General features: G+C 52.5%; 1 protein-coding gene and 1 long non-coding RNA gene across 9 annotated transcripts in view; one reads left to right on the plus strand and one right to left on the minus strand.

Moving 5' to 3' along the window:
- Window positions 1-884: 884 nt before the first annotated feature.
- Window positions 885-25,931, plus strand: part of LOC105083750 (uncharacterized) — a 65,063-nt gene continuing 40,016 nt past the window's right edge. For 2 of the 4 annotated variants that reach the window (XR_006721334.2, XR_836639.3), the window contains exons 1-2: window positions 889-1,099; window positions 18,114-18,168. This is a non-coding gene — a long non-coding RNA (uncharacterized LOC105083750). Of the gene's footprint in view, window positions 1,100-18,113; window positions 18,169-21,181; window positions 21,327-25,931 lie in introns of all 4 variants that reach the window. The other 2 variants (XR_012501131.1, XR_836637.3) reach the window with 2 other exon arrangements.
- KCNK17 (potassium two pore domain channel subfamily K member 17) overlaps window positions 1,115-25,931 on the minus strand; it is a 40,838-nt gene continuing 16,021 nt past the window's right edge. For 2 of the 5 annotated variants that reach the window (XM_010973687.3, XM_074348652.1), the window contains exons 8-11: window positions 25,050-25,210; window positions 24,352-24,526; window positions 20,215-20,525; window positions 19,772-19,979 (exon numbers count right to left, since the gene is read on the minus strand). In XM_010973687.3, coding sequence (XP_010971989.2) covers window positions 20,215-20,525; window positions 24,352-24,526; window positions 25,050-25,210 — 647 coding nt within the window. In that variant the 3' untranslated portion in view covers window positions 19,772-19,979. Of the gene's footprint in view, window positions 11,516-19,771; window positions 19,980-20,214; window positions 20,526-24,351; window positions 24,527-25,049; window positions 25,211-25,931 lie in introns of those variants that run through there. The other 3 variants (XR_012501128.1, XR_012501130.1, XR_012501129.1) reach the window with 3 other exon arrangements.

Raw genomic sequence — 25,931 nt, forward strand, 5'->3', positions numbered from 1 at the left:
GTTACAAAGACATCCACAAGGTGCCTGAATAGCACATAGGCTTCCCCTTCTTTTTTAATTAAAAAAAAAATGGTTACTAGGTTACACTTTAACACAGGTCAAAATTCCAAAGGTATAAGGATTGCTGAGTGACAGCTAAGTATCCCCCAGCCCTGTCCTCTAAACACCCAGTTCCCCTCCTTCTAAGAAGGGGAGGAGAATGTAGATGTTTATGTATGCTTAGACTTTCTCTTGTATTTAAAAAATAAATGGTGTGCAACCACTGCAGAAAACTGGCAGTATCTTTAAAGCTGACCACCTGCATGTCACATGACCAAATAATTTCTTTTCTAGGTTTTTTTTCCAACAGAGATGCACATGTCTGCTCACTATGAGACTGTTCAAAAATGTCTGTAACAGCATTATACATAAGAGTCAAACACTGGAATTAGCCAACATACCCATGGAAGGTAGAATGGATAAATAAGTTACGAAATCTCCTTCTAATGGGATAAAAAATGAACACATGACTGGGCGTGTCCTACAAATGTACTGTTGAGGGTTGAAGCCAGAGTCACAAGGGGGCATATGTGTGACTCCGTTTATGTAGATTTAACACAGCAACGATGTACCTACAGTGTTAGGTGTCAGGGGAGGGACGGAGCCATCGGAGAGGGGTTTCTGAGGTGTGGTCTGTGTCCTTCTTAGCTCAGGACCCTGAAGTCCCTGTGCCTACAGGCCTATAGTGCACTAGGTTTGAGGACCCACGAGAAAATTGGGAGGGGGGCACACCATGGCAGAGGTGTCTGAGACGTGCAGTGAGCCCTGCCCTGTGAGGGCCGAGTGGGCTGGAAAATCAGCCCTCCTCTTGGTCTTCTTGGCACCTTGGCCTGACTAGGGCCAGGAGACTAACTTGGTGGTGAGTAAAGGTCAGGATTTAAGTCAAAAGCCTTTTCATTCAGTTCAACAGACACTGAAGTGCCTGCTGCAGGCCAGGCCCAGACCGAGGTTCTCTAGGATCTGAGAAGAGCGGGTCTCAGCTTTCACAGAGCTCAGGCTGGTGGGAGAAGAATGTGGTGTCTGGAGGACAACATGCGATGGAGTGAGAGCCACCGGGGAGGTACGAGCCCCTGTCATGGGAGCCCTGAGGAGGAAGCATCTCTCAGAGCTGGGGAGCAGACCTGGGAGAGCTGAGTCTGGAGGGGGCAGGACCCCCAGGGCCAGCGGAGTCTGTCCAGGCAGGGGCCTAGCGTGGTCAAAGGCTCAGAGGTGGGAGAGAGCGTGCGCTTTGGGGAACCGCATTTCCTCTGGAACAAAAAGTTTGTGCAGGGAAGTGGAAAGAAGTAAGTCAAGAAACTTGGGCAGGGCAGGGCCCTGATTGTGAAGAGCCTGGGTTGCCTTACTCAGGAGTTTGGACAGGAATCAATCTTTCCCTCCTTCCCTTCCCCCCTTCCTCTCTTCCTCCCTTCTTTTTCTCCCTTCCTTCCTTCCTCCCTTCCACCCTTCCTTCCCCTCTCTCTGTGTCTCTGTCTCTGTCTTTACCCCCTCTCTCCCCTCCTTCCTTTGTTTTTTCACTTTTTCTTTTCCCATTGCAAAACCAATCCACACTCCCTATAGTAACTTTGGGATATGTAAAAACCAAGAGCTCAGTGAAGCTCTGTGAAGACAGGGAATTTGCTAAGTCCCTACCGTTTCCCCAGGGTTTCATCGTGGTAGCTGACATTATGTAGATGCTCAAAAAAAGTGTGTATTGATGACATAGGTACTGGGCTGCACCTGCGGCAACACAGGGAATTGATCCTCTTGGAGTCACTATAATTAACCAGTAACCCTGGCAGACGCCATGGCAGGGAACTGGCACCAAAATGCCTAACCTTGGAGTGGGGGTGTGGAATCCAGGGAGGGCTTCCGGGGGTGAGCAGTGCAGAAGCTGAGACCTGAAGGTCATGGCAGAAACTAGTCAGTGAGCATGTTCTAGGAGGAGGAGGGAACAGCACTGGGGAGGCCAAGAGCAAGAAAGCCCTGAGGGGGTTTGTGTAGGGGGAGTGAGTTTGATAACAGAGCTGCAGGGTAGAGTTGCAGAAGGGGAGCCGAGGTGGCTGCAAAGCAGACTAGGGGTCATATCTTGAAGGCCAAAGTCAGAATGTGGGGCTTTGTACTGAGGACAGTGGGATTTAGGCAAGGAGGGCGGTGATACATTTCATGACAAAGGGAATAGCTATGGGGGGCAGGGGGATGGGAGACAGGCGGGCAAGAGACTGTTAACTCCAGGGGAAGGAGGGGAGGCTGGTCCAGGCAAGGGCAGAGGCCATGGGGACAGGAGAGAGCAGGACTCATGGAGTCTTCTAAAAGTCGACTGGTTTCGGGACTGAGGACTGAGGGAGTGAAGGAGAAAGGAGCCTAGCATGACTCCCAGGTTTCCGGCCTGGAAAACGGACTCAATCTGCGGGGGAGGAGTCCTGGAGATACTATGTAAACACTATACAATGTTACTGCCACTTCTCCTAATTATTCAAATACACTGCTTGCATGTGGCTCACAATCTGATGCCTGACAGATATGACAGGCGGCCTGCCCAGGGGTTCAGCTGGTTCTCGTGGCCCTGCCCTCCCCTTGCTTGCCTGCTCCTTCTCAAGGGCTCCCCCAGCCCTGGTTCCTGGCTTGCAGGTTTCCTTCATGCTCCTTTCTCCTGCCTCCACTCCCCAGCTCTTAAGGAAGTAGAAAAACTTCCTTCCTGGCTGTGAGCCCAGCTGTCAGCCAAGGATTGCATGAGTCCCCCTCACTGTCACCTGCTCCTTACTCATTCCTGCCCAACCAGACACGGGCTCCCTGCCTCCCCCACCCACCGCCCTCACCTGATTTCCCTTACTCTTGCCTGGAATTTTCTGCTTAACTGTCAGGCCACTTGCCTGGCAGCCCCTTCCTTCTCTTTGCATGTCCCATCTTTCTTCTGGAGCAGCAGCTTCTTTGAAAATCATCCCAACCCTTCCAGAGCCCCTTGATTCTGCGTGTGTGTGTGCCTCCTGTGTGCACGCACAGAAGTGGGCACAGCCAGAGCTGTAGGTCTGCTCCAACCCCGGCAGGTGGCCACCTTGACCCCGACACAAGAGATCTAGACACACACCCAGGTACGTGCAGGGAGATGTACTTGAAAGTTCCCCAGGGCAGAGCCTGGTCTGATTTGTTCATTGCACATCCCTCAAGCTTGGCACCTGGAGGTGCTCAGTAAATATTTGTTGAAATGAAGAATGTAGCAGACACAGAGGTGTGCCATGCACACATCCCTTCAAGAAAGGACTTGCGGCCCCTTGCGAGGAGTGTGGTGAGCTGATGGTTCCAGTTCTTAGTCTCTTCCTGGTCCCCAGGGCCTGGTCATATTGGCCAAGTTCAGTCTAGGCTCCTCCAACAGGCAATCTTTGCTTGGGAGTTCCCTGTCAGGCTGGTAGAGGATTGCCAGATCTGCCCAATCCTGCTTCCCTTCATGGAAGTGGCTCCCCAGGGACCCTTTCCCATGCCTGTCTTCATTTCAGCACTGCTTCCTGGAGAACCTGACCTGATGAACAGGCGCCTCCAGATTACAAAGGAATGCAGCCTCACGCCCAGTCCTGGATGTCCTGGTGCCTGGCATACATAGGTGCTCAATAAAGCACCGAAGACTGACTGAGTGGAGAGGAGATCCCCAAGTGTCTGAACACCTGGTGGGACTCCAGTGACTGGATAGGCTGACTTTGCTAGGCGTCCCCAAACTGGGGTCCCCAAGGCACCCTTGTAACAGGCAATAATGGGGGTGACAGAGCTGTTACCACGGTTCAAATGGTCTCATTGAATTTATGCTTTTAGATGAGATCAGGCCACTCAGGTTAAAAAAAGAAAGGCCCGAACTCTTGCTTTTGGTGAAAAAGCTAGCAGAGCCGGGCGGCAGCGCGGATTTATCTTGGAGAAGCAGTAGCTCCCTTTGGCACCTGTATGTATGCGTACTTTGCATTGGGTGTGATAGAGGCAGAGGAGAGCAGTGGGAAGGTCCAAGGCTCTGGACTGTCGTACCAGGTATCTTCAGGCAAACCACCAAATATCTCTGAGCCTCAGGTTCCCCAGTTTGGTAAAGTGGGATCTAGGCAGGTCCTGTGACAGCAGCTGTGAGGATGAGGCGAGCTTTTAGTGTGGAGAGCCCCTGTAGCTTTTGGGCCTCTGCCTAGACTGGCCGCTGCTATCGTCACCACCTGTGTCTTATCCTTAGAGTCCGCTTAACTTGGGGATGAGTTTCTAGGCTCGGCACTTTCACACAATGAACAAGAAGCCACTGCCAGATTGTGGCTTCTCGCAGACAGGTGAAAGAAATCCACCAAGGCTCCTTGGTGGAGATGATGCAATGGGAGTAAGTGTGGCCCGGAAGCTTGAATGATTGTCTGAGATTCTCTTTTATTCTTCCCTTCTGCACAAGGAAGGAAAATGGAGATGGTGGTCCCGTCAGCCCCCAGGGCAGGGCTCAGATGTGTCAGAGGCTCAGAGAGGGTCAAGGAGAGAGGTCTCTCCAACCTCATCCCAGGCAGCTTCTCACTCAAGCCCTTTGATAATCCGGTAGAGTTTGTGTTCGGCCCACTCTTCTCTCTTTTCTGAGCTCTCTCTTCAGTTCCAGACAAACCTTCTTGTCCCTCATTGTCTGGGTACTTTAATAACCCTCCTCAACCCAAACCTTACATCCCATATTGTCCCTTTTCATCCCCAACCTCCCTCTCCATTTCCCTCACTGCCCTATTCTTTGCTGTCCCTTTGCAAAGCATGCTGACCGCTAATTCACACGATAGGGTAAAAGACCCCTACTCTGTATTACCATTTGTGAAATAAGATACTAAGAAAAGCAGTTTTACTATTGAATTCACTTTCTGCAGAAGTCAGAGTAGAGGAGCCAGAACCCAGTGCTGGGATCAGAAGGTCTGGTTTCAAGGCTTGTGTTTGCCTCTAAATCATTGGCTGACCTTGGGCAAGTCATGCCCTCTCTCTGAGCTTCAGTTTCCTCGCCTGTGGAAGCGTAACAGGCCCTCAAAACTGTCTTTTTTTTTTTTTTTTTTTTTAAATCAGGCCACAAGATACTTTCCCCCTTTATGGTCTCATTTGATTTTCACACTAAATCTGTGGTTATTGGGCTTCCTGCCTTTCTGATTATTCTGAAATTATTCTGATTTGCCTTTCAAAGCTCAGCTCAGATGAGACCTTCCCTAGGAAGCCCTTCTCCCCACCCCCTACTCCCAGGTGAATCAGTCCATCCTGGGGGCAGGGCAACCTCTGAACCTGGCATTGGTTCCTGCAGCTCCACTCAACCCCCAACCTTGCATCAAATGCAGTGACCCCTCCTTTTCCCTGTGGTTCCCTAGGGCCTGGCACACAGTAGGGCCTCAACAACTATTTCAAGAACATTGACTGACCCAAACTCATCATCACGGGTTAGGTAGACTGCCACCTGGATTCCATCTTCTGCATTGTTTGCTAGCCCCACCCTACATGGCCCTCTCTAGAAACTCATGGTGGGCAGTGGACGGTGGGCAGTGTCTAATGACAGTATTGAGCAAGAAAGATCTAAGGGTGGAGCTCTGGACACCCCCTCTTTAGAGGCTGCCACTCTCAGGGCACTAGTCCTGCAAATCCAGCTGGTTCTAATACCAAAGACCTCTGAAATTATCTGACCTACCCTGGGCCAAATATCTTATAAATGTCCAACCCAGGGCTAGCACCCAGGAGGTGCTTCTCTGATGTCAAATGCTGATTCCTGCCCCCTCCCTTCCTCAGTAGGTGAAGGTGGGCAAAGGGGACAGTCCAAGTGGGTTTCCAGTATACACCTGTGTAACAGCAGAGCCAGGGAGTCCCACCACGGCCCACTCCCTCAGCACCTGCAACCACTTTGTAATTTACCCAGAGAGTCTGTTTCCCACTCTCAGGGTTCTGGGTGCCCTTCTCCTAAGGAGGAGTTTGAAAGGTCAGGAGGCAGTGTGGTGACAAAGAGCAAGGATTTGGAGCCGAGCAGTCCCAGCTCCACCACTTACCAGCTGGGTCACCTGGACAAGTCACTCGGCCTCTCAGGGCCCCAGGGTCCTCATACTATCAAGTAGGGGTAATAAGTAACAGTACCACCTCACTGAGTTGGTAAGAGACTTAGGTGAGGAAATCGATGTGAAGTGACAGGCGAAGTTAGAATAGCAGTTTTTTTTCCTCCCAGTTTTATTGGGATATAATTGACATCCAGCACTGTATAAGTTTAAGGTGTACAGCAGACTGATTTGACTTACATACTTATCACAATAGGTTTAGTGAACATCCATCATCTCCCATAGATACTAAATTAAAGAACTAGAAAAAAAGTTTTTTTCCTTGTGATGAGAACTCTTAGGATTTATTCTCTTAACCACTTTCATATACGACATACAGCAGCGTTAACTACATTCATCGTGTTGTACGTTACACCCCTAGTACTTCTTTATCTTATAACTGGAAGTTTGTACCTTTCAACTGCCTTCAACCAATTCCTCCCTGTCCTCCCCCCTCCACCCCCGCCTCTGATAACCACAAATCTGAACGCTTTTTCTGTAAATTTGTTTGGTTTTGAAGTATAATTAACCCACAACACTATGTTAGTTCCTATTATACAACATAGTGATTCAATATTAGAATAGTAATTTTTATAATCATCTCCAAATATTGTTGCCATTGGGGGGGCAGTAAGAAAAACTTGGCGGGACCCCTTCCCTAGCCTAGACTGAGCCCAGGAGCTGCCTCGGCAAGGGAAGGTTACCCAGGCAGCCCAGCCCTTGCTGCCGGCTGGGGCTACAATGTCCTGGGTGCTTGCATAAAATTTGGGATGGGGATCAAGTGGCTTTGCGTTTGCCAAGCACAGCTTTCCCTGGACCTCAGAAGCTGCAAGCCTTGGCCAGGCTTTCCAGGTGATGAAATGAGCCGACCCTGGGTGAAGCTAGTCAGCCACTGCCACAGCCACACTGCCCTACCCTCTGGAGTGAGAACAGAACAGCGTGTCTCCCTCTGGGTGTTAGGCTGGCCCAGAACCCAGGGTCTAGGGACAAGGTTGGAGAGTCAGGCAGAGGAAGGGAGACAGTGGATCCTGGTACAGGCCCCTTTCCCTTGCTGGGCCTCACTTTTAGGAAATTTCTAAGGCTCCTTCAGCTCAGGGAGGTGTGTCCCCTCCACCTTCCCAGGGAAAGGGAGTGGGGCTGGACGTTCCCTGAACTCTTACTTCTGCCAAGAAAACAGAGTCTGGGTTCTAGTTTCTCCTTCCCTGCTTCCCCCCTCCCTCCCTCCCTTCCTCTTTCATGTTTTCCTAAGGACTGGGCCCATTCTGCTGCAGTTAAAACACCTATTCTGGAGGCTTGAGGGTCTAAGATGAGAATAAAGGACACAAGCCCCCACCTACCCCACATCAGTGAGGTGTCAGCAAGGGGGCTCAGATAGAGGGTGTGGTGGCAGCTCTGAGGGGCCAGACGGGGCTGAAGGAGAGCAGGACGTGGCACCTTGGAAGGAGAGGGACGGCCTCCAGCTGAGGGGACTGCTGTGTGTCTGAAAGGGCAGAAGTCAGAAGCCCTGGGCAGCCAGCGACTCTCCTCAGACCACCCAGACTTCCACTTCTGTGCCCTGGCCCCTTAGATCCTGCTTGGATCTAAGGCCCAGCTTTGAGGTGGGGGCTCCCCGGGGGCTGGGCATCCTCCTACCCCCGGGGGCTCCAGCGGCCCTCTCAGCGGCTTCAGGGGCTGCCGGTGACCGGCTGAGAGCAGCCACTGGTGTGGAGGAGAGCAGCCACTGGTGTGGAGGAGACCAGCCGCCGACAGCAGCCTCTATCCTCACTCTCCCTTTCGGATTTCATTCCGGGGTCACTCAGCTGTGATTTTCCTACTGCTGAGTCACTCAGGGAAGGGCAGTAAACCAGGGTGATTAAACGTGTTTTAGTTCCTGGGATTTCCCAATTCTGTTTACAGGAATTCAAATGAATGCCACAGAAGCACCTGTGGTGAGATGGGCGCGAGCCTCTGCAGATACCCCTCTCGGCTTGGGGGCTCTCTTAGGGCACAGCTGGGGTCTCCCTGTCAGACCCAGGACTTCCTGGGGGCAGGGCTCCATCTCCCCTTAGCCTGGGGCTCCCTGAGGGCGGGGCTGTGTCTCCCCTCAGACTGTGGCTCCCTGAGGACAGGGCTGTGTCTCCCCTCAGACTGGGGTCCCTGAGGGCGGGGCTGTGTCTCCCCCTCCTGTCAGGGGCTCCCTGAGAGGTACAGCCAGCTCTCACTTTCTGTACCAAGCCCTTGTAGCCATGGGGCACTTCAGAGGTACTGTTGGACCCACTATCGGGAGCAGACTAGGTGGCCTGGTGTCCCCTCCTGGGGTTCCTCTCACATCAGAGGAAGATGCCCAGACATGGTGTCTCTCGTTTCTCTCCTGTGCTCATTCTTCCCCTTTCCTTTCTCCTCTCCCAGTCACACCAAAAGCGCCTGCAGCCCTTTCCTCATCTCCCCCCACCCATCCCAGAACATAGCCATTCCTGCCCTGCCCTTTGGTCCCCTGTTCTACCCTCGAACCACTTGCTACTCATTGACTAGGGAGCAAAGGTGGCAGAATTGGACATTGTGGTGAAACCAGAATCCAAACGGGCGGGGCAAGGGCTGGCTGCCTTGCTCCTGCTGACGGCTGGCCGGGCTGGCCGACCGAAGTCTGGCCGGGCTCCTCTGGCTCCATCATCAGTGGGAGCTGCAGGCCAGAGAGAACTGGCTCGTGGTGCAGCTCAGAGGGAGAGACAACAGGATTGGCTGGCTGGTCATTGGCTGGCGCAGGAGGGGCGAACATCAGTCCACGTTTCCACCATCCCTGACGTGGCCGGCGCTAGCAGCAGCTCATCATGGTGACTTCTGCGGGACCCGGCAGCCCCTTTACACACAGCAGTTCTTGGCAGCAGCAGCAGCTCCTGTTTGCAGAGCCTGTTCTCGGGACCACCCACAGGTGTTATATATTTTGGATATTAACCCCTTATCAGATATATGGTTTGCAAATATGTTTCCCATTCCATAGGTTGTAATTTTCATTTCATTGACACTTTCTTCAGAGTAATCTTTGAATCCTATGTCAAAACCTTATTTCATTCTTTGCCTTAAAACTCTTCAGAGACTTCTTGCTGGATTCCAGGTGAAGTCCAACTGCTCTGCTTATCTCTCCATCCTCCTCTCTTTCACCTTTGACATCTCTTTTCTCTCTTTCTTCAGAGACTTGGCACATGCTGTTCCATCTCAGTGTAGGACACTTATCCCTGCAGACCCAATCCTGTGCCCCACAGCCCTTCCCCACCCATCTGACTCTTTCTCATCCTGCACATTCCTACTTCCTCCACTCGGCTTCCCGTGTCCCAGGCCTGGGAGAGATGCTCTCAGAGCACTTTTCCTCACAGCTGCTGGATGATATTTGTGAGATGTTAACTGGTGTCCTGTTTCCTCAGGGGTGGGCCATGACAAAGCAGAAAGCAAGAAATTCTCTGGCCTTTGTGTTCTAAAGCCCAAGCTCTTGGGGAACTGCAAGAATGAAAGCATTAAAAAAAATGAGAGAAACATTAAAAAAAAGAAAGCACGTGGAAAGATGCTCACCATCACTAGTCATTAGGGAAATGCAAATCAAAACAACAGTGAGATACCACCTCATACCCATTAGGATGCCTACTATCAAAAACCCAGAAAACAACAGTGTTGATGAGCACGTGAAGAGATTGGAACTCTTGTGCCCTGTTGGTAACAGTCACTGTGAATATAAAATGGTACAGAAAACAATATGATGGTCCCTTTAAAAATGAAAAACTGAATTACCAAGTGATCTGGCAATTTCACTTCTGGGTATATACCCAACATAATTGAAGGTAGGTTCTCAAAAAGATATTTGTACACCCGTGTGCATAATGGCATTATTCACGATAGCTAAAACGTGGAAGCAACCCAAGTGTCCATTGTCAGATGAATGAATACGCAAGATGCAGTAAATACATGCAATAGAACATCATTCAACCTTAAAAAGGAAGGAAATTGTGCAATATGCTACAACATAGATGGAACTTGAGGACATTATGCTAAGTGAAATAAGCCAGTCACAAAAAGATGAATACTGTATGATTCCACTTAGATGAAGTAGAGTGGAGGCAGAAAGTGAAATAGTGATTTCTGGGGGCTGTGGGGAGGAGAAAATAGAGTTATTGTTTAATGGATATAAAGTTTCAGATTTACAGATGGTCATGGTGTCTGGGATGGCAGATATTATTCCAGTTAAAGGAGCTACCACAGGACCTGCAGTATCTGCCTCTGGAACACCCTTATCTGCAGGGGGTTTACCAGGTCCCAAAGGGCCAAGTCCTGAGGCTAAGAAATGTGGGAGAGAAAACTAGGGCCTTTTAGTCGAACCTGCCCACAAATCTCACAGACACAGGTCACTAATGTAAACTGGCGCAACACATTCCTCTCCCTGAATATCTCTAAGAATTTGACCCAACTCCTTCCCTAAACTGAGAACAATGGCTGCCTAGTTGCTCTACTTTTGAGTAACTAAGTGCTCCCCAGAGGTGACCCTCTGTCTGACAAAGGTCAGATGTCCTCCATTTTGGAAAAGAAGGCAGGGAGGAAGGAGAGAATAAGAGAAGAGAAAAAATAAAAGACAGAGAGTCTTGTTCCACCTGAAAGGTGTGGCCAAACGGGCAGGAGGAAATCCGGAGCGCACAGGCACGCAGATGCCAAGCTGCTGAGAGGCGCACGTAACATGAGGCCGGAAAGGGCACTACACTGGGCTACGGTCTGCAAGTCTGTGTCCCCTCAAAATTCACATGTTGAAATTCCACCCACCAAGGAAATGGTATTAGGTGGGGAGGGCTTTGGGAGGAGCTTAGTCTTGAGGGTGGAGCCCACATGAATGGGACTAGCGCCCTTATCAAAGAGGCACAAGAAAGCTTCCTCTCCCCTTCCACCATGTGAGGACACAGTGAGAAGAGGGCTATTTCTGGGCACTCACCAGACACTGGCACCTTGAGCTCAGACTCCCCAGCCTCCAGAACTATGAGAAATGAATTTCCGTTGTTTGTAAGTCATCCCATCATCCCGTCTGTGGCATTTGGTTATGGCTGCTCCAGCTGACTAAGACACTTGTACATAACAACATGGTGTTCGTCATCACAGAGAGACACTTTGGGGTCAGATTCCTCGCTGGAGGGGAGAGAAGGATGTGGTCAGCTGAGGAAACAGGGTCAGGGTCTGTCTTTGGAGGTACCATGGGTGCTGTGAAGTCAGCTGGAGGCTGGTTTGAACCCTGGCCCGAGCATCACCACCTCACTGAGATGAATTAACGGGTCTAGGCGCACAGTGGGTGTTGAGGAAGTTGCAGTTTCATTTCTTTCTCCATTTTCTACTAAGGATGCCATGGGCAGTTAATAGTCTCTGAGCCTCAGTGACTGTCTCTGAGATGAAATGCCTGGCTCCGTGTATCTCTCTTCCTCCAGCAGGTTAGTCCAGAAATCCTCTCATGGCTGTGGGAGAGAGGGAGAGAGAGAGAAGGAAAGAAGAGCAAACTCAGAAGCACTTCTCGAGCCTTGGTTGGCGTCTCATGTGCGAACGCCCATTGGACAAAGCAGGCCGCATGACCAATCCTGTGCGGTCACAGTGAGAAGTGCTGATCAGGAAATACAGAAGGCGGTAAATAAGAAAAAGAGTTGCTGTGGGGCCTTAAGAACTGAAATTTGGGAGCCATCGATTCAAATAGCAACTCAAATGTGCTGTGAGGGGAATGGAAAATGGCGAGGGTTACAAAGGCAACAGTTAAGGACATTCTAGAAAAGTTGTCTACGTGATCTTTACAGAACCCTGGGTTGGTGCTGGAAGGCACTTGGTCACTTACTGGCAGCAGATTGGTTGCTAAGCTGTGTTCTCTAGGGAGTGAAGAAGACAAGCTCCAGGTGGTCTCAGGATAACAGCCAAAAGTTTGCATTTGGGGCTAATGTGTGCAAGTTCTACTTCCTTAGTGGCCTCCCGGCTCCGTTTTAGACTCTTGCATTTTGTGGTTCATGGTCCACAGAGGGCATTGCAAAGTCACATGACAAAGGGCAGTGCTCCAGAGAGGGATAAAGAATTGGGTTGTGGCCATTTTCTTCCGGCTACTACAGCAAGCATCAGAGTCAAGGGTACACAGCTAAAAGCTCAGTAAATATTAGAACTCCCCATGGGTGCCCCCTTCCCTCTCATTTCCCAAAACAGGTGACAGGTCGTCACTTTGGGGCTCTGAACCGGGGAGACGAGAAGTTCAGTCAGCTTGGAAGGAGACTATCAGTTACGATTAGGTTTAGCTGCCAGGGATAGAAAATCCCAAATAACAGTGGGCTAAATGAGGCAAACACTCCTCTGTCATGTAAGCAAAATCCAGAGCAAAGCAGCTCAGGGCTGATATGGCAGCACCACAGTGGACAGGGACCAAGGCCCTCCTAGACAGTTTACCTCCTTCCTTAACACAGCTTTTACCTCAGGGTTCAAGAGGGCCGTTTAAGCTCCAATCATCACACCTACATTCCGAAACAGGAAGAAGGAAGGCTGAAAAAGGGACTCCCTTTCTCTAAGGACAGTTTCCAGAGGTTGTACACACAACTTCTGACTCTATCCTATTACAAACACTGCGGCCACTCTCCCCTTCTTACACAGTAATAGCATTTTCAACTGGTCATATATCTGCTCAGCTGAAGACTACATTTCTCAGCCTCCCATGCAGCTACATGTATAAGACTAACTTCTGGCCAATAGACTGTGAGTGAAAATGATACAGCCACTAGTTGTGACCTCAAAGGGAAGAAGTTTGACCTCCCTTTCCCCTCTCTCCCTTTCCTACTTGCTGGGTTGTAGATGTGATAGCAGGAGCTGAAGCAGCCATCCTATGTGATGAGATGAAGGTCTTATATTGATAATGACAGAGCAACAAGATAGAAGGGCCATAGGGCACCTGCTAGGCCTTTATATGGGAAATAAATACATTTCTCCATTACTTAGGTCACTACTATTTTGTATATCTCTGTTTCAGTAGCAAACGAATATCCTCTTTAATGTACAACCCATTAGTACTTATCTGAAAAAGTCACACTGTCTCAAGGGAGCCTGGAAAATGTGGTCTTTATTCTGGGCAGCCACGTGCCCACCTAATGATGGGGGATGCATCACTGAGGAAGAGAAGATACTGGAGGAAACTCACCAGTCCCAGCCACTGGAGGAATGAGAGCAACAGGCACAGCGTCTACTCAGTGTGGCCGGACACTGTGCTGGAGGCTTTGCCTCCACGTCCTCGTGGAGTCCTCACAGCCACCTGAGTACAGTTATTAGAGTCCCAGCTTTGGAGGTGAGCGGTCTGAGGCCCAAGAGATTGTGACTTGCAAGGTCACACAGCTCCTAGGAGCAGAACTGGGATTCAGACAAAGGTCTGTCTAGACTTGAGCTCCTGAACCTAAACCTGGCTCTCCAAGTGTGCTCCCTGGACCAGCAGCCTCAGCATAAGGACTTGTTAGAAAAGCAAATTGTCCTAGAAGTCACACGCTCTCGGGGTACGGCCAGCAACCTGTGTTTGAACAAGCTCTCCAGGGGATGTGAAGCACACTCAAGAGTGAGAGGTTTCCAGGTTGCAGGTTGCAGGTTGCTCCAAGGCAAACCTGAAAATGGTGCACATGGGCCCCTCATCTCTCTCTCCAGACAAACTCACCCACAAAGGGAGATTTAAACCTGACCAGATCCAAGCTTCGGTTCGCCTACCAGCCTCAGCCCTGGAGGCTGGCTTAATCGGTGCAGGCAGAGTTTGCTCTGGGTGGGGAGATGCCTCAGCCTTCTCCGCAGGAGAAGGGGTGGCGAAGAGGGATGTAGCTGTGCCTCAACCCCTGGATGTAGTTTTGGGGTGAAAAGGGGAGGTTCACAGTATCTTGGAATCAAGTCTTTGAGCATCTGATGTCTCCTGTTGAATGTACAAGATCACACCTCTCTCTCTCTCTCCCCCTCTTCCCTCCCTCCCTCAGAATCCCAAGGCACTGTTGTTCAAGGTATAGTTGGTTTTCAGCAGGAAGGAAGGGGATGGGAGTTTATGGTGCAGGCTTCAGGGACTTTGGTCATTTCTGGTTCCCTCCACGGGCAGGAGGTGATGATGATAGATGATCACATGTACAGCATTTACTCTGAGCCAGGCCATTTTCCAAGCTCTTTATATGCATCAAGTTCATTGAATCCCCACAACCCTATGAGGGAGGTACTATTATTATTTCAGTGTTCGATGGAGAAACTGAAGCACAGAGAGGTTAAGCAAGTTGCCCACTGTCACACAGCCAGTAACCAGTGGAGCTGACCTCTGACAACAGATGATGTGGCTGCAGTGTCCATGCTCTTAACTGCTGAGCTATTCCGCTTGCAAATAATAGTAAAGACATTTATGGAGTTTTTTTTTTTTAATATTCCAGGCACTGTTGTAGGTGCTTTACATATTTAAAAAGTGTGACATTCTTACCATTGCATCAAGCGAGATATTTCCAGCAGACTCTTGGTGTTGGTGGATTAAACTTTTGTGGTTTGGATTATTTTTTAGGACTGAGTGTGTGTGTGCACGTGAGTGTCTCCCCAGGAAAAGTGGGAAAGGCGAGGCCAGAGACTGTTGCTCTTCCCATGGTGTCATGTTCTAAAATGAACCTGCGCATCACACTTGTGGCTTCTGGGGGAAAATAAACCAGTCCCCACCACCAGTCAAAACAACAATATTTGTGCAGCCCCGGTAATAACCGCTGGCACCGCCCTCCCTCCTGGCTTGCCGGCAGCGCCTTGCCCTCAGCTCACTCTCACTCCCAGGAGCCCTACAGCCTTCTTTCCCGGAAGCTTATGTTCTTGGGCTGGCAGCGGCTCCTTGGGCAGGTTCAGGGCTCGCCTCCTCTGAGAAGCCTTTCAGATGGCTCATGCCTTCACTCTGGGTGGAAATCAGCTCTTGAGGACCTCTGTGATGCAGGGCTCCATGGTTCTCCCTCGACTCCTGTGACTGGACTTTCTATGTCTCTTTTACTCCTCTCTCAAGTTTGCTTCTTCCCTTCTCTTTCTTCTGTCCTTACCTTTTTTCCCTTTCCTTGCCTTTCCCTTTCTTCCCTTCTATTCCCTTTCCCTTCCCTCCTCTGTACTCGCCTCCCTTTCTTTAATACTCTTTTCTACCCTTGACCATTCCTGCTTCTCTGCCTTGGTTCTTGAGATTCTCCCACCTGGTCTACTATCCCTACTCTTCACCTGTCAACCAGGGACCAGCTCAGGGCCTCACGCCTTGATCCAGCCTTTCCTGATGCCCACAGACCTGACTCCATCACCTCCTCCTCTGCATGCCTCAGACTTTCCGGTATCTAGTCAGCCCCACAAGTTTCATCATTTGAATCACTCTCAATTTACTTGGCATCATTTAAACATTTATTGTGCACCCACCATGTGCAATGCCTGCCTTTTCCTTTGCCTGGAAAACTCATACTCATACTTCAGAGCTTTCCCAGATATTGTCTCCTCCTACCTGGATCCTCTTTCCCATAGCTGGGCAGTGTCCCCTCTGCTCCCATGTCTCCTGCACATCACACGTGTGGTTAGCATCTATGTGGCAGCTGCTGACAGTGCCCTGTCTGCCCTGCCCTCACCACTCCCACGGACTCTGCAGGCTTGTGTGGCACTTGTGCTGGGGAGCTAGCACCTCCATACTCAGGCAGCAGCCCTCGAGTGGTGAGAAATGGAATTTGAGGACTATATACCCCAGCTTCCTTGCCCTGCAGGGGGGCAATTCTCAGGCATGCTCCACCCAGGCTTCCAGGGTTCTGCGTGGGGTGAAGCCCCGGCTGCCCACAGCAGTCACCTGCTCACCAACAGTCTCTGCCTTGGTTTCCCTCTGTTTCCTTGTCTTACTTCCTCACTGGTGCTTCTTGGATCCACTTCCCAAGTAAACGACTAGCAGCCAAATCTTGTCCCGTGATCTACTTCCAAGGAACTCAAACACGGATGGCAAATCATATAGCACTCACTCTGTGCCAGACACTTCCTAAGTTCTGGATTTGCAGGAACTCACTTCAGCTGTACAACAGGCTTCCTCACAAGGCAGACATTGCTATTATAATTTCCATCTCAAGTATGAGGAAACTGAGGCCCAGGGCCAGGCAAGGGGCAGGGAGCTGGTCAGTGAGTGAAGGGGAACAAGTCTGCACAGTTTTGCTTTCACACTTCTGGAGAATGGGGTGGGGCGAGCATCCCCGGCTCCCCACAAGAGCCATATCCAGCTCTGGTTGCTGTTCCTGCCTCCAGGCCATGGGCTAACATGGGTCCTGGAGGGGTTGGGAGAGAATTTTGTGATTGGAGTGGAGGTGGGGGCTGGGAATCTTAGGCAAAAACCCTAGGGATGATCTGAGAAGGCCTTGGTGGATGGGGAATGGTGTCTCCTTGGTTCCAATGAACAATTTTAACGGAGATGAGTTTCGCCCAGTAAAGGGAGGGGCAGGAGATAAGGGAGTCCAGCACTGTGTATTGGGGTGGGGGGAAGGAAGGTCAGTGAAGTCAGAGGCCCAGGGACCAGCACTGTATGTATAAAGGGGGGGTTGGGATGGACTAGGGTGGGAGGCCCCGGACCAGCCATGTGGGTGGGTGGGTGGATCGTGGGCTGAGAGGTCCTAGTGCCAGCAGTGTGGGTGGTTTAGGGAGGGTTGGGGTGCAGTCAGTGGGGCCAACTTCAGGGCAGTGCTCTCTGGGCCTGGAGCCCAGGGGTGGGGACCTGGTGAGGTAAGGACTGAAGGAACTGGGAATGGGGATGTCTCAGCATAGCTTTTGCTCCAGACTGAGTTCTCCAGCTTACTAGTCAAGTCCTTCTTTGTCCTGGCTGCTAAAATGCATAGAGGTCAGCATTGGAAGGGCCATGAGCAAGGGCCTGGGGAACTCGTGTGTGTGCGTGCGCGCGTGCGTGTGTGCGTGTGCGTGTGCGTGTGTGTGTGTGTGTGTGTGCGTATGTGCCCCAGTGCTCTTGAGCTAGAGAGAGAGAGAGAGACTTCTTGGATCCAAACCCTCAGGGTGGCCCTTGGGAGATGGGTGGGGCCAGGAACTCCCGCCCTGAAACGTGGTCAGTTAGAGCAATCCAGACAAAAGCTGAGGGACAAGTATAAGACTCAGTCCCCCTGAAGCCAGCCTCTTCTTTAACAGGTGAGGAACCTGAGGCATAGACAGGGAGTGGCTGGTCTAGATCACAAGGGCCTCAAAGGAAGTCTCCCTGCCCCCCAGGCCAGGCCCTCCTCACTCCCCAGAGGGCTGGCAGCACCCGTCATGATCACCCGTCCACGGGGACTGGTGGCTACCTTTGGTCTTAATATCCATTGAAAATTTCAATTTCCTCATCTTAAAACAGCATTAAAATAAAAGCTCCTTTCTTACAGATTTTATGGGAGAAGTAAATGACCGAATACAAGTAAAGAGCTTGGAACAGTGTCTGACTCGTAATAAGCACCCAATAAATGTTAGGAAATAGTAACAATGATGATAATGATAAAAGATGCCACTGTTTTAAAGGTAACCACCATGTGACACTGAGTCTGATCTTGCCCCGGCTGTGCTGAAGCCACGGAACTGGGCAGACCACGTGGGAGGGGAGGCAGAGGCAGCAGCTAGCTGGTGTGAGGGGTCTGCCTGCCTCTCCGCATCATGGTCCTCGGCCCTGAGTTTGTACACTTGGCGCGCGTTTTCTGGTTTCTGCCAGGAGGTTTCCCTGTGACTCACTCTGATCCAGACCCCTTTTCCTGGCCGGCAGCACCATGGTATCAGCCTGGGAACCCCCAAGGGCAGGACTCAGTCCTGCATCACCCCTTGCTCAGCCCAACCCGCTTGGCCTGCCCCCAGCTCTGAGGGGTCAGCAGAGGCGCTGCCTGCCACGAAGCTGCTGGCCTGCACGGCATCTGCCTCCTGCCCCGTCCACCCTCGTCCACTGGGCCTGCTGTGGACCGCCAGCAGCTGACACGCATGCACATCATGCTTCCTCTGGGCTGACACTCACTCTTCCGGTACTTTGCACAGTCACTCATCTAATCCCGGGAGATCAGTTCTGCTCTTATCTGTGTTTTGCAGAGGAGAAAACTGATGCAAAGAAACTTGAAGTGATTTGTCCAGGATCATAGAGCTGGTAAGTGAGCCAGGCAGGCTGGCTCCAAATTCTGTACCCTTCACCGCACTAAACTGCTCTGAGGGGTCCCTTTCCCTCCTCCTCCAGGCCCCAGGGGCCAAGGTTGTGTGAGTGAATGAATGACTTGGTTCCATGCTCGCACACTGCAGACAGCTCTCTGGCCGCCCCAGTCGTGGCATCGTCGCTCCACTTCCCCTCCCTGTTGTCTATGTGGGAAAGACCTCACTGCCTGTTCTGCTCTGTGATTTCTGTCCTGAGGTCTGCCTTTCTGTTTTCCTGCCTTCCCCAGACCCCGACCTCTCCAGGTGGCTCCCAGCTAGGCTCTTACAATTTCTCCCCTCACTCCACAACCCCTCATGTTCCTTCCCCACTACCCCTTCACACTTCCGGATTAGCACTTCAGAGTTCCAGTGACTCCTCTCATTGGCTGTGGAGCAGACATCTGTAAGGAACTGGCCAATCAGAAGCCTTTTTCTGCCCTGCGCCCAGCACCACAGGTCGCAGGTTCCCTCTGGAGCAGGCACTCCGAGCGGGAACAGGGCTGTGCCCCGGTAAAGGGCTTGGTGGGAAGACAGGGTCTCTGTCTAGAGAGGCCAGGCATGAGGAGAAGGGGGCTCAAGGCAAGACAGAGTTGGGACCACAGAAGCCACCCAACACTCTGGCTTCTCCCTCTCTCCCAGTTTTAAGTCGCTAGGTCCTCCTTCTGGAGTGTGCGAAGTACAGGCATGCCACTTCTAGACCTCCAGCATCCCTTCCTCCCCTCCTCTTTCCTGTCAGGGCTGTGGGCCTTAAGGAGTGAGCATGGCCCTGCTGTTTACTCGCTGGTGTTTGCTCCTGGTCTGGCCTTGCTCCACTTAGGGCCAGGCCAGATGGCGCAAGCTGGATGGTGTAACCCTTCTTCCTTGGCCAAGAGGCTGACCCAGACCCAGTTCCAGGAGGGCCCTGAGGCGGAGGGACTTGTCCACAGAGAGGGCCGCATGGAGCCCCCTATGTCCCTGTGACGCTACCTGTAGGATGGTGAAGGGGAGTGGAGTTGCAGGTGCCCACTGAGGCCAAGAACCCCGCTGTCCCAGGTGACCTTCAGGTCCTGGCTGTGGGATCTGGGTGTGCTGGGGACCACACGGCTATGCACTGCCTTAGTAACAACCCTGAGTAAGAGACAGAAATGCTCAGAGTAAGATGCTCTGCAAATAGAAGTGACCTTTGCAAACCCTACCTGGCTTTGCAAACTGTTTGGAGCCTTTAAATGCAGTGGGGCAGGCTGAGGCAGGAGGAGCCCGCTGGCCTGGTCTGGGTTTCTCTGCGGTGTGAGTGAGTGCTGGAGCAAGGATTCAGCAGCCAAACTGGGACCAGCTGCCTTCTGGCTGTATCAGCCCTGAGTTCTCAGCCAATCTTTAGTGAGTCTACCTGGAAGGTCTCTGGAGGGGCAGGGGGCCCGAAATTCAACCCTCAGTCCATTCTCTGCTGGTCCTGGGCAAATTCACTTGGGGAGGGAGTGGTTTCTCTTTACGAATGTTCCAGTCTCAGATGCTGCCGTTGTCTCTGGGTGTGTGTGCCACCCAGAATTCGAATTAGATTTGGTTATGAGTGACAGAAAAATGAATACTTTGAAAAATAAGATTGACATTTATTTCTCACTTACATAAATGAAGTCTGGTGGTATTCAGTCCAGGTTTGTTATGGTGGCTCTGCAAACGTCAGGAATCCAGGCTCCTTCTATCTTATCATGTCACCAATCTCAAACATGGCCTCTACTTCATGGTGCAACATGGATGCCAGAGCTCCAGCCACCATATCAGTATTGCAGCCAGCTAGAAGAAGGAAGTGGTAAAGAGGAACCCCCACCACTGAAAGTCACATCCGTAAATCACACAGAATACTTCTCTGTGTTATCTTGCTGTGCAAAATTTAATCATATTGCTACACCTAGCTTTAAGGGAAGACAGAAAAAAAAAATGTAGACTTTAGTCTGAGTGGTCACATGCCAAGCATAAAATCAGGGATCTTGCTGCTGAGGAATAAGGTGGGGCAAATACTGGAGTATACCTAGCTGTCCTTTCCACAGCATGAGACTTGAGTAGAGGGTTCTGGGTGCTGCACGATTCCCATAGGCCCCTCTGGATAGCAGTCTGCCTGTGAGGAGTGGGGATCTGCCTCTCCATCTGGGTCCTGCCTCCCGCTTCGCTGCTTGACGTCTCCCTTGGAGTTGTGACTGTAGCAGGAATAGGAGCCCTGTGGGGCCTCCAGCAGGGAGAGGATCAGTTTGATGATCAAGGCCAGCCATGCCATCCCAAAGAGGATCCACAGGGACACTGTGTTCTTGTACCACAGCGGGTATTTCCGGGAGGGGTCCATCCCTGGGGGAGAAGCAAGGTCAGAGGATGGAGACCTGGGCAAGTCAGGGGCACATTTCCAAAACAGAAACAGACATACATGGCTTGATGTGTATGAGCAGAATGTGGGAAGTCCAAACCGCTTTGAGATTGCTGGTCTTGTGGTCACCTCCCTAGGATTCTAGGAAGCCTCCCTAGATTGACTCCTAGGGTTTAGAAGCTTCTGTCTTAGCTCTCCATACCACACGTCCCTCTGTCCACCCCTCATCCTGTCCTGCTGACTCCAAAACAACCTTTCTTCCCTCGGCCCCAGCTCGGGGATGAGCCCACAGCCCTGGACCCAACATCACTGCCTGGCAGGAGTCGGGATTGGATTAGGCTGATTGGATCATGGGGCCACAATTCCGCTGGCGGTCCCAAATGAGATCAGCTGTGAGCCAGCTCTCGGCCCTGGCCGCCCCCTCAGCTCTGCTTGCTCCTGGCCACGGAGGGGAGGAGGCATTCTTCTTCCCTCTTATTTCATTTTTTAAGCAAAATCATAAGTGGCAGGACACCTGGCAGCTGGCAAGGCGCTCAACTGAGTTGCAAATGCAATTGAGGAATGTGGGGGCTGGGAGGCCAGGGAGGAGCAGGCGGCTGGGAACTGGGGGCTGCTCTAGCCACAGCCTTTGTGCCAATAGGAGCGGCTGTGATGACAACACCCTTTGTGACTGCTGATGCAAGACAGTGGATGCCCAGAGTCCAGGTGGTGGACCTCAGCATTCCCATCCAAGAAAGGGGTCAAGCCCCTGGAGGACAAGGAAGGCTGAGAGACATGTGGAAGAGGTGAGGGTGGGTTGTTCCCTCTTCGCATGGAAGATTCTAGAACATATGTATATGAGGATCCATGGCATGGAAGTCTATCCTAGATCTGTCCTTGGCTTGCCTGCTCTGTGACCTTAATCAGCTTCCTTCCCCTCCCTGGGTCTGTAGATGAGGCAGTCAAAGCTTGATTGTTCAGGCTGGGTACTGCACAACCCTAAGGGGTTGCCATTCACCCAGAGCACAGTGAGGATGGCTCCCGTGGATCAGTGCAGCTTCTGTCCTTGTCCTTCCTTGGTTTTTATCACCTTTAGAAATTACAACTATCTTGTCACCTGTCCAGCTCCTCTGAAAACATTCAGTGTTTTCCTTTAGTCTTAGGACAGAATCCAAAATTCGTGTCTTGGCCTATGAGGGCCCTTGCCATGTGAGCGGGCCCTGCCTCCCTCTTCACTCTGGGCTCTCCTGCTTCCACGCTGTACTCGGGCAGGTGAAATGCTCTTCTGACCAGCCCAGCCGGAGCAGCTCCAACCCAGTGCTGTGTGATCCGGCACAGAGGGCAAGTGAGGGCACTGAGATGGCTGCTCCATGGAGAAGGAGAAGTGGGGGGAGCAAATCTCTGCTGATGTGGTGAAGGGGACAGCGCCGCCAGCCGCCACCCAGCAGGAGTGGCCTGCCCCGGAGCCCCTCTGGACTTCAAGGGCCCTTGTGGGTTTGGCCCAGGCCTCCTCAGTCAGTGTGGAGTGGAAGCGGACTCTGGGAGGGCTGGGCCCCATATACTAGCTCCCTCACCCTGCGGCTCCCACAGCGTGGCTCACAGGGTAACAGGGATCCTGAGCAGTCCTCCTCACTCCTGCAGAGATGATTCTGTGGACGTCACTGCCCCTCCCTCAAGGGTGGAGGAGGCCTTGCCTCCTATTTCCAGGGTGCCCGTGTCTAGAAAGGGGCTGCCCCCTCCTCCCCGCCCTGCCTGCCTCAGGGGACTGTGGGGCCTCAGGACACCCTCACAGATCATCCTTATTAGCCCCATAGCAGTTTCTCTAGGCAAGCAGAGGGAGCCTGCTGTCAGCTATTCCCACCCAGCATCAAACTGGGAACCTTGGTGATCAGTGGACACTAAGATACTGTGGCTGGGGGTCCTGTTTCCACTCCTCCTCCCCTCTCCTCGCACTGGGTGCCCTCAGAGAACCAGGCTTTGTGAGTTTAGGATGATCACTGGGGGTAATCCCTGAGTTTCATCCTTTGAGCCCTAGTTGCGGGGAGGTTTGGTTGGGGGGACGGGGAATGTTGCCGGACCTGACAGATCACAGCACTGGGTTGAGGCTGTTGCGGCTGGACTGGTCAGAAGAGTATTTCACCTGCCTGAGTACAGCGTGGAAGAGGGAGGGAGGCAGGGCCTGGTCATATGGAGAGGGCCCTCGTAGGGTGAGTCATGAACTTTAGACTCTGTCCTAAAACTAAAGGAAAACATTGAAGGTTTTCAGAGGAGCTGGGCAGGTGACATGATAGCAGTTGTCATTTCTAAAGGTGATAAAAGCCAAGGGGGAACAAGGACAGAGGCTGCTCCAATCCATGGGTGCCATCCTCACTGTGCTCTGGGTGAATGGCAACCCCTTAGGGTTGTGCAGTGCCCACCCTGTACAACCAGCCATATGCAACAGCCCTGCCTGTACCAGGGAATTGACAGTAGGAACAGAAAGGAGAGGATAGATCCAAAAATCATTCTCTGAGCTGTGAGGGGGCAAAAGTGGCCCTTGGGGACTCTGGGCTCAGCTTGCCTCAGACACATTCTCCTCTCTGAAGGTAGGAGTGAAGCATAACCCACTTGGGGGAAACCATCCCAAAGATTTCCTTTCAGAGCAACAACCTCCCTTCCAGGATGGAGGGTATCAGAAAGCGGCAGCACAAGGCCCCTGACATGGTACCTTTCTTCCTGGGGAAGGAGAGGCTCAGGGAAGGGGACTTTGTACACTGGGGGAGTCTTGGTCATCATCTAGCCTGGGCCCCTCATTTTATAGACAGGAACACAGAGGCCCAGAGAGGGGATATGTGAGGTCATCTGAAGACTAAGAGTTTTGGAGTCAAACAGATCAGACTTCATATCTCACTACCTGTGCAACCTCAGGCATATGGCTTGGCCTCTCTGAGCTTCAGCTTCCTCCTCAGTAAAATGTGACAATCATCACTCTTGGTTGCTTGATGTGCTAGCTGTTCCTTACTTTGGTTGGACCTCATTTCAATATTCCAGGCTGGGTTCTGTCTCTGAAGGAGAGAAGGGCAGGGCCTCCTCCCCAGTTTAAGGGCAGGGATCCGAGGGAGAGCCCCTTGAGGCCAGCATGGTGGTGGTGCCAGTGACCACGGCTCATCTGGTGACCCTTCAGTGGTGGGGAGCAGAGAGGGATGAGGCCGAGGGGCCCAGCCACCCCTGCACCCCACAGAATGTCCCTCTGCTGCCACCTGCTGGGCATGTGCCTCAGCTTTTACGCAAGGACAGTTGCTTCTGGGGCCCTTGACCACATTGGGTGGTGACCACTGATTAAACTCCTCCTTGGACCCTCCGGACCATGCAGCCCTTTCTCACTGACACTCAGAGTCTGGTGGCCATTTATTTTCCAATGGGGACTGGGGAAGGCTGGAGATTCCCTAGTCTCCCTGACTCTCTGGCTCAACCCCTGGGGGCTGTAACGTGGGTCACTTGGCCCTCAGCCCAGGGACAGTAAAAAGCTGGTTTTTCATGGGGCAGGAGAGATCCTGGGACAAAGATGGACGGGGAGGAGACTCAGGGGCTCCCCTGTGTCTGGTGAGCTCTAAGGATAGCGGTGAGCCTGTGGAATTCTCTGGGCTTGTCAGGGTGTCAGAAGTATGGCTTACGGCCCAAAGTGGTGGGTTCAAATGCCAGTTGTCACTTTTTAGCTGGGTGACCTTGGCCCCATTACACCATAAAGGCAGGTTGAACCTGCCAATACATGTGTCCTCTGGACTTTGGGTCCCTAACCCCAGGGCCTGGCACACAGCAGGTGCCCAGGGGACATGGGCAGGGGACTCTCACCAATCACGTAGTCGCCGAAGCCCACTGTGCTGAGGGTGATGAAGGCGAAGTAGATGCCCTCCACGTAGCTCCAGCCCTCCATGTGGCAGAAGAGCAGCGGGGGCAGCAGCAGGAAAAGCAGGAGGCCGGACAGGAGGGCGCTGGAGCCTGCCAGCCACCGGGCCTTGGCCGGGTCCTGTGGGTGCACATGACGCCCGGCCCCCATGTGGCCTCTGCCTAGCGCATGGGGTCCTGGGGCCAGGGAGCAGACAGCCTAGGGGTGCTGAGCTGAAGGCAGGGCAAGTGCTCCCCTCAGTGAGAAGGAGGCTATCCTCATGGTCTTTCCATCTGGTGTATGTTCTCCAGGCTCCAGGCCAAGGGCTTAGCTGCCTTGTGCCCTGTGGTCCATCAGGTTCCACCATGTCTCCCCGGCTGATGCCCTGGTGTTACTGAAGACCCCCGTTCTGGGCAGAGATCCCCAATCCCACCACACTCTACCAGTAACCCCGATTCCCAGAAGGGTTATTCCCCCAGTAACCCTGCTCCCATCAGCGACCCACCCCCTCAGACCCCCTTAACCCGTCACAGCCATTCTTTTCTACCAGAGACTCTCCCCCGGGTCAGTGACTGGCCCTCATGGCCCTGATTCCCACCTCACCCACTCATTCTAGGAATGACCTGTCCCTCCCCTGACTCTCCAACTCCCACAACCCCCTCACCTTCCAGGTGCCCCCCAGCTTGCGGGCGCAGCGGTGCACCCCCTGCTGCATGAGATGCCCCAGTCGGTTCAGCACCACGAGGTTGAGCGGGATCCCCACCAGAGCAAAGAAGATGCAGAAGAGGCGGGCGGCCATTGTGCTGGGGCTCAGGTTGCCGTAGCCTGAAGCGAGAGGGGGACACCTCAGGAGGCCTTTCCACCCCCAGGAACCCCCTTCCTAACCGGCTACAGGCCTGGCAGGGGGTGTGTATCCCAGCCTTCCTTTCCCATGAGGGCGCTGTGCAGGGGTCCTGTGCCTTCACTCCCGCAGTCCAGCCCCACAGCCACCCTCCCAGATGGAGATTGTGCCCCATATTGACAGACTGGAGAACGAAGCTCTAGGAGGGGCAGCGGGTGTGAGCTCATGTCCACGAAGTGTGAGAATCCTGCTGTCCTCTCCTCATTCCCTCCCTCCCTGGGTGGGCAGAGGGGTGTGGGAGAGGCCACAGGAGGTACAGAGCCTCCAGCCACTGCACCTCCAGGATCTGCTGCACCATTTAAGCCAAGGCTCTGCCGTCTCCAGACATGTCTCTCTGCTAGTGGTGGGGCCACCAAGGCTGGGCCATCCATGCCAGACGCATGACAACTTTTCTAACAGGCGGTCCTGCTCAGGGGCTCCCAGTGCCTGGCCCAGCCTGTCTCAGAGTTGCACTGCAGCCTGAGGCTCTCCCCTCTCAAGGCCCTTTCCTCTCTTCTCTCCTTTCACAGGTAACAGACCTGTCTTGCCATCTGAGGCTCTTAACCATCTCTCCTGCTCCTTCTTTATCAAAGGCTTCCCCTACTCCTCCCCAATAAATCTTGTGCACATCTGATTCCATCTTGAAATCCAATTCCCAGAGGGCCC

This window comes from Camelus bactrianus, chromosome 20 (assembly GCF_048773025.1).
Source record: "Camelus bactrianus isolate YW-2024 breed Bactrian camel chromosome 20, ASM4877302v1, whole genome shotgun sequence".
NCBI classification, from domain to species: Eukaryota; Metazoa; Chordata; class Mammalia; order Artiodactyla; family Camelidae; genus Camelus; species Camelus bactrianus.